We start from the raw sequence: 12,663 nt of genomic DNA, 5'->3' as shown, positions 1-12,663 counted from the left end.
GAAAGTACCGTGTTTCAGGTGAAGGCACGATTATGTTTCAGAGGGAGCATGGAGCTCCTCTCACCTTGACTGATGTAAAGTATGTGCCTGGACTGAAGAAGAACCTGGTATCCGTCACAATGATGGAAGACAAAGGCTATGATTTAGTCTTCAGTAAAGGAAAGGCGTTCCTGAGACACATTGCCAAGGGTCAGACCAAGAGGATTGAGATTCAAGTGAAGAATCTCTACAAGTTGGAGGTAGATGATTGTGCTACATTGAGTTCCAAAGCAGAGTTGGTGCAAAGCCAAGGTATTGGTGAGTTATGGCATAGAAGGCTGGGCCACTTGCATCATGGGGCCTTGGAGATCATGCAACAGATCTCTACTGGACTTCCCAAAGGTAAACTTGAGCAAGTAGATACATGCAAAGGTTTTACCTTGGGTAAGTATGCAAAATCTTCCTTTCAAGATTGAGACAGTCGAGCTAAAGCAATCTTGGAGTGAGTTCATACAAATGTGTGTGGACCATTCTTGACAGCCTCCACCGCTAAATAATGGTACTATGTTATTTTCATTGATGATTTTTCTCATAGATGCTGGATCTATTTCATGCAGAAGAAGGATCAAACCTTCTCAAGGTTTTATGAGTTCAAAGCCTTGGTTGAGAAAGAATCAGGAAAGACGATCAGGGCCTTGCGAAGCGATAATGGTGGAGAGTATGTCTCTCAAGATTTTAAGGACTTCTGTGTAGCAAAAGGAATTAAATGAGAGTTGACGACACCCCATAACCCACATTAGAATGGGGCTGCCGAGAGGAAGAACAAAACGATTGTGGGAGTAGCTCGGGCGATGCTGCCTGACCAAGGCCTACCACTTCACTTGTGGGCTGAGGCATGAAATACAATGGTATACTTGCAGAACAGAAGGCCGCATCACATACTTGGGATGAAGACACTAGAGGAGGCTTTCTCCGAGAAGAGACTAGATGTGGGTCACTTCAGTATCTTTGGCTTATCGGTTTATTGCCATGTTACCAAGGATGCCTAGAAGAAGCTAGAGCCAAAAACAGAGTTGGGGATACTTGTGGGGTACACTGATACTCCCACAAATATCGAGTGTATTTTCCTACCATTCAGAGGACAGTGGTTCACAGAGATCCTAAGTTCGATGAGCTGAAGGCCATGTGAGTTTCCCTTGAGAGGGAGCTCAAGTTTCATGCAGAGGAGGAACTTTTGGTTCCTAAGGAGGAGGAGCATCAGATTGATGAGGAGCAGCCGCATGCAGAGGTTCCAGGAGTGGAGACATCCACTCATGCAGAGTCTTCCAGAGAGGGGCAGAAATGCACAAGGGAAGCTGACAGATTTTTGTTAGATGCTAGAGAGAATGTGGGAGAGCCATCCTCTTAGCGCAGACAGAGGAGGTCACTTGAGTGGTACACTGGTTGCATGGCCCTTGTTGGGGAATGTATAGAGACCGAACCATCTTCCTTCGAGGAAGCAATGCAACAACTAGTTTGGGTTGATGCTATGATGGAGGAGTATGATTCCATAGTTCAGAAAAATGTTTGGGATGTTGTTCCAAGACCGGAGAACAAGTCAGTGGTGAGTTCTTGTTGGCTTTACAAGGTAAAACAAGCAACTTATGGTAGTGTGGAGAAACATAAGGCAAGGTTTGTTGCCTGTGGTTTCTCACAGGTCGAGGGGATCGACTATGATGAGACTTTTGCTCCTGTAGCAAGGTACTCATCTATCAGATCGATGTTGGCACTATTAGAATAGATGGGTTGGAAGATCCATCAGATGGATGTGAAGACTGCATTCCTCAATGGCAAGATTGAGGAAGAGGTGTACATAGAGCAACCGGAAGGATTTGAGACCTTCGATCGTGAGTTGCACGTGTGCCGACTCAAGAGAGCTTTGTACGGGCTGAAGCAAGCACCTCGTGCTTGGTACACTAGGATCAAAAACTACTTCACTGGGTTGGGCTTCACAAAGAGTAAAGCAAATGCGAACTTATACCACATCATGGTGGAAGGTAAGCAGTTGATCATTGTTCTTTATGTTGATGCTATGGTATTGACAGGTGATGATCAGTTGATCATGTCTTGCAAGGAGGACCTTGCAAGAGAGTTTGAGATGAAAGACATGGGTCTCATGCACTACTTTCTAGGCATGGAAGTGTGGCAGAAGGATGGGGAAGTGTTTTTGTCTCAAGGAAAGTATGCCAATGAGATACTTAGGAGATTCCACATGGAGAAGTGTTAGAAAATTATATATTACAGAGCAATGGAACACATAGAATATTGCATAAATATAAACATAGAAAACACATAAAACCAGAGAGACACAGAAATACGTGGTTCACCGAGTTTGGGTTACGTCCACCCCGAAGAGCCAGTCCTTCCTTTCTATTATCCAGCAAAATGAAGAGACACAACCTACAGAATATCCGCTGTAATATCCTCTGTTTTCTCTCACAGTCTCACCTCTCTGTTTCTCGCTCGGAGAATACACATCTATTACACAGCCTCAATACAATGCCCTCATACAAAGAGAGGGGTTGCCTTCTAGGGAAAAAAAACCCTAAACTAAACATAATTTCTACCAGCAGATCATCTGCCTAATGAACGGCCCAGATTGACTAGAAATTACTATACTTTTACAAGGCAATTTTACATATGTTTTTAGCTTTAGGGGCATTGCCCCTGAAACCCCCGCCGGGGGACTGCTAGCCCTCGGACCCCCCAGTTGGGGGGGATCGCCCCCCCAAACCCCCACAGGAGGGACAAGTACCCCCCACACCCCCCCGTGTGGAGGGGTGTACAAACTTCCTGGAGTATACATCCGGTTGAAACAAAGACCCCTAAATAATCATGCTCCACACCCAACAAGAAGTGCAAGCCCATGCAGACTCCTCTAACAGGTAACTGGAGGAAGGAGGATGCTACTTCAGGTGAGGTAGTAGCTGTTACTATGTATCGATAGCTTGTGGGTTCATCGATGTATTTAATGAACACATGACCAAATTTGTCCTTTGCGGTGAACCAACTGAGTCATCTATGGTTCAGCTACCAAGATGTTTTGGAAGGCAGCTAAGCATGTGATGAGATACCTTAGAGGCACATCTCATTATGGATTATGGCACAGACGGACAGAGGGAGTGAAGCTTCAGGGCTTCATAGATGCAGATTGGGCAGGGAGTCCATCAGATCGGAAGAGCACTCCAGGAGGAATTTTCAACCTTGGTTCAGCTGCAGTTTCTTGGTACAACAGGAAATAAAGGTCAGTTGCACTTAGCTCAACAGAGGCTGAATACATGGCTACAAGCCAGGAAGCATGTGAGGCCATTTGGATGTGGAAAATTCTAATTGGGTTGTCTGATCAGAGGATGGATCCAACTGTGATCTATTGTGATAATCAGAGTTGTATCAAACTCTCTGAGAATCCAGTAGTTCATGACAGGTCCAAGCACATCGATATCTGGTATCATCATCTTCGAGACAATGCGGTGAAGAGGATCATGTGGTTGCAATATGTTTCGACCAAGGAGCAGGATGTAGACATTTTTACTAAGGCATTGTCAAAATGCAAATTTGAGTTCCACAGAGATAGGATCGGGGTAACAGATAATCCCTTTCTTGTTGAGAGGGAGTGTTGAAAATAGCAACAAGAAAAGCTAAGAATAGCATTGCTATAGATAGCATTTCGGGATACATTCCAATTTTAATTAGTCCCTAAATTAAAATTGAGAATTAAAATTCGAATTTGATCTCAGCAGTTGTTTGTAAAATAATTAATTAATTCATCTTGAGTTAATTAGTTGGAGAAAATCAAACATGAAGTCTATGTGAAGACATGGAGCAATTATGCCTTTGATTGAGGAAGTTATCCCTTAATTAAGGAGATCAGGATGAGTTGTACTTTGGGTTGTAATTAGTTAGCTCAGTTAACTGAGTTAAGTCCAGTTAGATTAGTTCCAACAATTTTTTGAACTGAAGTGAGTTCAGTTAGTCAATGCATGCATGCTTGCAACTAGTGTACTTCAGATAAGTGAATATTCTCTCATAAATAACTCATGCATGTCAGTTCAGATAGAGACCCAGTTGAGATCAAAGGATGGGACAATGTACTATTAGTTGCAGGAATATTCCCATGAGGATATCTCTTGCATGTAGAAGGAATTTTTTCCTTGAGGATTGCACAGTTATTTCAGAGTTTAGTGAGCAGTGTGAGGTAATTACACACAGGTGGCAGCTTGAGGACCCAGGGGAAACTGTGCAAGGAAATAGGAGGCTTGGAGGGTAGAGGAAGGCATATGTGTTGTCTATTCTATCTATGAGTAGCAGTGAGGGATTGCACTGAGAGCTGGATAGCTTGTGAGCTAAAGATTTGTGTAATCTTGAGATATTTCCACTTGTATGATAATACAGAGATGGGGTTTTTAGATGAGGCTTTCCCCAGAGTATTCTTCTGTGTTCATGTGTGATTGATTTCTTATTCATCTGTTATATGTGTTCTATTTGATCTTGCTCAAAATCGATTAAGCTTCTGCAAGTTTGTTTATAGAAGTAGAACAAGTATTTTTCTTTAGTTACATTGCATTATCAGGTGATCTATAGTAGAATTTCTACATATTCAACTAAAATAAGATTAGAAGGTGGAAACCTTGACTGGAATGGTTGACCACTAGCAATCGATTTGTCAAAATCTCCATGTTTTGAAATTTGTGGGGCATCTCCTTTCTTCTTTCAAATACTATGTTGAAAATGATCATGCACTTCAGAAGGTAGCAACTGAATGATATAAAATGATTGAGCACACATCTACAATACTTTTTTACAATTGTCTGAGTGGCGAATAAATTCGATCAATGCGACATTAAAAGGGGTATTACTCTCTGTAGGAGGATTTCTTGTATCTTGCAGAAGCTATGGAGTCTTCTCATGAATAGAATGAGTGGATGGCATGTCTGAGTCATTATCAGCAAGATTGGTCTCCTACGGAGAAGGTAATGGAGAAGGTCTCATCTCTACCACTATTAGGGTCGTTTGAATGGGATCAGTAGGCTCATAATCATCAACCTAAACAAATTTAGAAATATCAAAACCAGAAGACACTGGTTGAGCGACTAGAGTAGAAGTAGCAGACATAGTTGGAACCAAAAATGGTGTTTCCAAGGAAGCCATAAGAAGTTGAGAAAGATGAAATGTTGGAGCCTGAAGAGGGACATCAATGGATATGGATGAAATTCAACCTATGGAGCTCCACTAGGGCTAAAAGTATATACAGGGGTATAGACAGAAGTGGAACGAGATCAAATCCTTTAGTCAGAGGTTGAGAATATTCTGGATCAAAGGTAGAAGGTGAATTCTTGTGGGAGGATGAAGTAGCAGGTGTAGGTAACTCTCGCTGGGTTAAATTGATGAGAGAATAATCCATCAGGTTTGTAGATTTGTTGGATGTCAGGCCAACTCTTCCTTGTGGAATATTTTTTGGAAAAGACAGGAAAAGGGCAGGTGTACCTTTCTCCACGACTTTAGGGAGAACATAGCAGTGGTGGTGATCAATACCAAACCAAATATTATAATCATGCTTGTCAAGAAGGGATTGCGAGAATCTCATTATCTAGGTAGCAGAAACAAGCTGGTTATACTAGACACCAAAAGAATTATCGTTGAAAGCAACATTTGGGGCATCAAAACGGGTCTTCCATGGGTCAAAATAATGAACTAGGACCTATCTATCTAAAGGGGCATGCAAAGCATGACCGACCATTAGGTGCATGTAGAGCATGCCATTTCATCATGGTGACATAAAGGAGCATGTGCCTATATATGAAATAACCTCATTTTTAGTAAACATCTTCACGGTCTTGAAAGAATTTATCCAAAATATATTTGCACCAATTTAATCAGAATTCCCTGTGCACAAAATTTAGCAACACAAATGGTGTTGGAGGTGCACTCACCTTTTGTATATTGGTAGGTGACTTACCTTGCGATAAGATGTCAGGAAAATTTGATCTGGTCATTGTTGATAAGGTTTATGGTTGGTCCGCATCCTCGACGCTTAGTACCATTTTGGCATATAGGTTGGTAGAGCCCATTTTCTTGTTATTCTTGGATGCTCCTTGAAATGTAGTAGAAATATATTCTCCCTTCACACATAACCCTATCAATTTATGGATGTTGTGGACATGGATAATATATTCCTTATTTAACCACAATGAACCATGGTGAATTTTGCTGATTAAGAAATTTGTACATCGACCAACCTCTCTAATAGTTCCAAACACCAACACTTCTCAAAGCATGGGGAGGGTATACTATTGAAATAATTGGAATGAAGGTTTGACCTATGGAACAACTTCACTTGAAATCATTGAGGTGTAATCCATATACACTTCTGGTCTCAGGTCTGGAAAGAGGGCAACGTAAATGACGTCAATATCAACCAGAATATATTTCTTATATTTTCCCTGCAAGTCTTTAAGAGTTTCGACTCGAGGATCTGAAAATTTGTGAGGAATACCAACCTTGGGAGTTTGACCCATACTGATAATCTTGTGACAATAGACACCGGTAATATGTGGATGATGGCAGAAATTGGGAATTAAAGGCTTAGACTCATATGTCAGTGATAAAATTAAACCAAGAACTCGAAAGTAAATGAATGAAAAGTACCTGAATCTTAATACTTATAGACAAATCGTATCGAATCTTGATAGGCAATTTCGCAATTAAGCATTTAATAATGTTTTGATGTTTCAGAATGTAAGTATCGCTCTAGAACTACACCCACATCGACATCTCAGACTCTTTGATGACTATCGAGCAGTAATGGGAACATTATCCCTTGGTTTTAAGCTGCTTTATGAGGATTTGTTCCACAATAATAATAATGCAACTCAACCTACTCGGTAGCTAAGGAAAAAAGAATAAAAAAACTAACACACTAATCCTAAATGCAAAAATATGTACAAAAGGTAACGAACCATTCAATCGTCTAAGGTTTGGGCCTTAGATCACTGTAGGGTCTAAGCTGCATAAAACTTATAAAATAAAGAAAAGAGTGGCTACAAAGCTTTATGCATGAAAAATTAAGTAAATAACATCCCTCCTATATTGTCAAACACTAAGTGGATATGTGAATGAGTAAGCCATACTATACACTTAATGTTGCTTTAATTGTTGTTTGGTCTTATAAAATGAAGAAAAGAGTGGCTACAAAGCTTTATGCATGAAAAATTAAGTAAATAATATCCCTCCTATATTGTCAAACACTAAGTGGATATGTGAATGACTAAGGCATATTATACACTTAATGTTGCTTTAATTGTTGTTTGGTCAAATGAAAATCTCAGTCATTAATATGATATGCATTATTGATTCATAATGGATAAAAATCCATTATACAACAACCAAGTATCGTGATAGAGCAATTAGTTAACCCATTTATCATGCAATTTAATTAAACAATAGGGCTTATTGGGTTTGAACTTGTAACCTCCAAGTTACACAACTAGTGACTTTATCATTGAACCATGTACCTAACTTTTGAAATTAGCTCTATGTACCTAATTTTTGAAAATTAGCTCTTTAATCATATGGCTAAGTTGTTGTATTTGTATTTGTTTTTTTTGAAAATAAAACCTTAATTCATCGTGCCAAATATATAATTAAATTGTTTAATGAATAAGATTTATTTGTTCCAACAACCAAACATTAAAATATTTGTAGCTATTGAAAATAGGTTAATAAAACTAAACAAAATTAGAATGTGTGCAGAAACAAAACAAAGTTAAAAAGACAACTAACTAAAATAACTATTTTTTTCACGTAGAAAAAAGTCGTAATTTATATTCATATTGAAATAAATTACATTTTGTAGATGCTTAGAGCATATGCAGATAGTTGTCCATGAATAGGAAAAGTACACTCGTAAAAAGAATAAAAAAAAAAAGTTTACAATTACATCAAAGCCTATACTTTTCTGCCCTTCTTCTTCTCCACCCTATGCCAACCCTGCGAGTCGGAAGGGGGAACAATGATGGCCTGTGAGTATTCCTGCATGTTCACTGGTGGTTCTTTTTCAGATTCTGATCCTTCTGATCCATGGGTTCTTTTGTTGCCACTAGCTTCCGGCCGTGGCATTTCCTGCTGCTGAACATGGTCCTCCATTTGTGGGTCTGGTGCTTTTTCTTCATGTGTGCCATTCTGTTCCATATTTATATCCGGTTCCTCTTGATTCACTTTATGCTCTGGCTGATTGTCCTCTTCTTCCAGCGGTTCTGTATTCTGCCACCCATTTGGCTTTTTTGGCTGTTTCTTGTTTCCTTTTGTATTCTTTCTGGCCAGTGGGCAAGAATTTTGAAGGTGTCCTGTTTGCCGGCAGCTGCGGCATCTGAATGCTGTGTTTTCATAGTCTAGGGGCTGTATCCTCTCAGTGTTATTATAGATTAATGATATTTTATCAGGCAGCCCCTGACTCAAGTCCACTTCAACGCAAATTCTGGCAAATGTGTATATCCCTCTGTTATATCTGTCTTCATCAACTTTTAGGAGTTTCCCCAAGGAATTCCCAATGGCATATAATACTATGGGGTGCCAGAGATGTAATGGGAGGTTGTGAAGCCTCACCCAAACAGGTGTTGTTGTGATTTTCATAGTATTTGGGTCGAAGTCAGCAAACCAAGGGGTAACAAAGAGGCCTGCACTACCCCAAAACCAAGGCCCCTCATTGATGATGTTGTCCCTTTCTTCCTCTGTGTGGAAGTGAACAATGAAAAAACCTTTTGAAACTAGGTATATATTACATTCTGGTGTCCAGCGGGAATGTATCCATTGATGTAAAGCATCTGATTTTGGCCAGAAACCATTAAATCTACATATTACAGCATGTTTTGTGAAGTCAGAGTGTATTGCAGTTACCTCTGGTATAGTAACTTGGAGCATTGCATGTTCCAGTTTTTGTTCTACTATATGTGGCCCAGGTTGTTCTGGTGGTAACATTGGTTTATCCTGCATTTTTCCTTTCCCCTTTACTGCATCACGAAAGGTGCCTGAGGTCTTTGAGCCAGATCCGTTGCAGCCTCCACGCAGTCTTAGGTTAAGGTATATGGTTGTATCCTGACAGATCCCATATTCCTGTAGAGTAAGATGGTCCTGTAAGCTACGCCCTGCACATATCAGGTTCTGGTGTCTTGTGGGTATTCCAAGTTGGTTTTGTATTTTGTTTTTTAGCTCTTGTATGTTTGAATTCTTGCTGAGTCGCATGCAACAGTGGCTGCCCCCTGTTTGTTTGATAAAGATCTGGATCCAATCTTTACCCTGGCAGTCCCCTGTTTTTTTTATTTTGTCCATCCCATAGGGTTTCCAGATCTGGCTGTCCCTTGGCAATGGCTCCCAGGCAGAGCCCCATGGTATGTAGGTACTCAGATCTACATCATATATTAACAGAACTATAAAATGGGTTTTTCCTTCATACCTTAAAAACAAGCTGCGTTTTTCCATCCTGAAGGCTCCGTTTTTACTGAAGAACGCTCCCTCGCTCAAAACGCTTGTGCCGATCCGAGGGTAATCGACAATCCTCGACTTCTGGGTGTAACCCATACTTGTCAGATCCTGGAAAACAGGGGGATCGATCAGATCTGGGTTGATTTGTGCAGGTGGATGCAGTGTGTTTGGGCGTTTCTTGGTAGTATAGTCCCGTAATCCTGGTCTGGTACGCATCTCTTCAGCTCCGAAATGGCAGACCAGAGGCGGCGGCAGTGCCGAGGCAGCATCGACGGAAGAGCTAGGGTTCATATTCAGGACCGGTTCCTGGATCGATTCTGGTAAGCCACATGAACCTGAGAACCATGGCTTGGCGATGTAGCAAGATCCGTTACAGACAGAGGCCTGGGCAGAGAAACTAAGTCCTTGGGAACTGTCCCCGCCTCCAGGTTAACACTCCCATTCTGATTCTCGTCCTGTTTCTGGGTCACGGTTTGGGCCGATGACATCACACGGGGAATTCGCCTTTCGGCTCTTGATTGATGAACTGATGCCGAATTTCTCCATGGCTTCGAGGTGGGCTTGGGAAATCCTGTTTCGGTAAATTGACGCGATTTAGGCGGCAGTGAGAAGTTACAGAAGCTCCAAGCAGGAGATGCTGGATAGAGTTTGGAAGCCATTCTTGGTCCCGTGTTCAATTCCTTTCAGCGCCTCTCATCCGTCTTCCCCCTCCGTTCAACCTTCAACGAAAGTATTCTAAAATTTGGACCATTTCTCGATTTGTGCGTGTCATCCTTACGCAGGGGCCATGCTAATCTTCTCTGTATCGTTCCAATTTTATCGGATGTCTCCGAAGAGACAACTAAAATAACTATTAAATAAACTACAAAATAATTATAGCATTAATGTAATATATAATTACCAAACAAAAAGCAATCTATACAGAAGGATGCGATGGCGACTTCCGAGGCTTTCACGCGAGGTGGGTTCAGTTAAGGGTTAGGGTTTCAGACATTGTCTGCAGCGGCCCACGACTGTTATTCTCTCCACTCCCGGTCATCCGCATCCAGCGCCGCTTATCATTCAGGTTATAGGCCGGATCCGACGCTCTACGGTTAGCCCGTCTCCGTGCAGCACCATCTCCACCGTTTACTTACCATAACCGTTACGGCTGTTTTGTTGTCGCGATCCGTTTCCCTCCACGGTTATCTGCGCTTCGAGGTGTCCGCCGTTTCGAGGGTTTTGTAGCTGGCATCATGGAGGACTAGGAAGCTGTCGACTATACTGAAGACCCGCTGGAAGGTGTCTCCATCTGGCGTACGTCCCTTTCCACATCACAAGGTATGCTCCACTCTGATCTCCCGGAAAATTTGGTTGCCTACTCTGCCGGGATGTCTCCGCGACATTTTCCTGTGATTCTCCCGGATATTCCCCCCACCTGGCCGGATTTGTCTATGCCTCCTCACTCTCCGGCCACTCTGGGGTTTGTGACAGGTTGTATCAACCCTAACCCTAGTTCCTCTCCTCATCCTGCCTCGTTGCCCTGGTCCTCATCAGCAGATCCACCTTCCGCTCTCCCCTTATCCTCCCCCCTGCCGCCGGTACTTTCTCTGGAAGCTTCACTGATATCCCTCCCCTCTCCGGTCCATCTACCTCCGCTGGCATTAGCTCCCGTCCCCCTGCAACAAGCACTCACCTCCCACTAGGTATCGGCTCCGACCCGGCATCGAATCCCTTCCCGCATCCCCCGCCGAGATCTGGTCCCTAAAAGAAGTACCGATGCTTCAAATCCAGGGAGGAGGATATTTTTCCTAGGCTTGAGGAGGACATCCAGTGGGGTGAAATCATGGATTTTGCGGACAGAGTCCTTGTGGGTCGCATCAGAGGAAGGAATTACTCGGCTGCACGCTTGAAAGCCTGGGCTACTGAAGTCTGGGGCCATCACCTGGTAGACATCCCCTTCGTGCAAACCTTTGTGAGGGGATGGTTCGCATTAAGGTTCGCTCGTGCCGACCACACAAATTGGGTCCTTTCCTCATTTTGGCATTTCGAACACGCCCGGTCCTCCTTAAATGATGGACCCCTATGTTCGACCCAGCTACTGAGCAGATTGGGATAGGACCTGTATGGATCAGGCTTCCCGGCCTCCCCCTGCAGTTCTGGTCTGAAGATATTTTTCGGAGAATTGGAAATGCCATCGGCGTCTATATGGACTACGACAAGTCGTATCTGCACACCGGCATGATGGCTTACGCGCGGCTTCTCATCAATCTGGACACCAGGGGAGGTTTACAGGAATATATCACTATTCAGTGGAGGGACTCTTCCAGGAAACAGAGTATTGACTATGAAGGGATCCCGTACAGATGCCGTAGGTGTCACAAAGTTGGGCATCTTTACCGGGACTGGCCTCTTCTCCGAAAAGGGCTAGATCGTGCACAAGACGTGGTACCGGATCAATCTATCCCTCCTCCTGCACAGCCTCCATCTGCGGAGCCCTTGGAATCTCCAGAGTAGGTCGTTGGCGCTCCTCAAAACCCTCCTGGCACCTCGACGGAGGAACCCACCCGCTCATCGCCTGCCCCCGCTCCAGAAGACTCTGATCTGGCGGGCGACGATACACCGGGTATGTCTGTCGCTTCCACATCTATTGTTTTTACATCTATGCATGATCCGGTTGTCTCTGTTTATATGCATCGGGTTGCCTCTCTTCCACCCCCCCCATTTGCTCCTTTTCAGACTTCCTCCCCTACACCTGTACCTCCCTCCTCTCTCATCTGCTCCATCCCGGCCCCCTCTCCTAGCACATCGCCGTGCCCGCCATCTCTTCCCTCGCAGTTGATGGATTCGCTTTCGGTTCCCTCTCCCCCTGCTCCTCCCAGATACTCCCTCCGACCCCGACCTAGAGGTATCGGCCCAGATGCCATCGGTCTGGACCTTGATACCGCGCCTACCTCTCATAAGCTCTCTCGAGGGTGACCATCTCGCATTTCGAAAGCCAGACATGCTGCTGATGCTGAAGTCGCTATAGGACGATAGCAGACCATCTTAAGGGCCCTTAGAGCATTGAATGGCCCTGCTACTCATCCGACATGAAGATACTATCCTTTAACTGCAGAGGGTTAGCTAGTTCACCCAAAAAACTAGCCCTCAGGAGACTTCTCTCCCTCTCACAATCGGATATTATTT

The 12,663-nt window shown here is 43.3% G+C and overlaps 1 protein-coding gene and 1 non-coding gene across 2 annotated transcripts; one reads left to right on the top strand and one right to left on the bottom strand.

Moving 5' to 3' along the window:
• Positions 1 to 10,231: 10,231 nt before the first annotated feature.
• Positions 10,232 to 10,334, bottom strand: LOC149213294 (U6 spliceosomal RNA). The gene has a single exon (XR_016251363.1). It is a non-coding gene; the product is annotated as a U6 spliceosomal RNA (small nuclear RNA).
• Positions 10,335 to 11,559: 1,225 nt separating this feature from the next.
• On the top strand, positions 11,560 to 11,991 carry LOC149213293 (uncharacterized). Its single transcript, XM_089388964.1, has one exon. It carries the CDS (start codon positions 11,560 to 11,562, stop codon positions 11,989 to 11,991), a length of 432 nt encoding a protein of 143 aa, XP_089245090.1.
• The last annotated feature ends 672 nt before the right edge of the window (positions 11,992 to 12,663 follow it).

The sequence above is a fragment of the Pinus tabuliformis genome, chromosome 1_1, assembly GCF_031772625.1.
Source record: "Pinus tabuliformis cultivar Carrire ecotype Pingquan chromosome 1_1, CPIR1, whole genome shotgun sequence".
Taxonomy (NCBI): Eukaryota; Viridiplantae; Streptophyta; class Pinopsida; order Pinales; family Pinaceae; genus Pinus; species Pinus tabuliformis.
The sequence above is the reverse complement of the archived record's forward strand: the minus strand, read 5'-3'. Positions and strand labels throughout refer to the sequence as shown.

Bases quoted from the DNA above. Each gene is read 5' to 3' on its own strand.
- LOC149213293 (XM_089388964.1), top strand. From the start codon at position 11,560: ATGTTCGACCCAGCTACTGAGCAGATTGGGATAGGACCTGTATGGATC.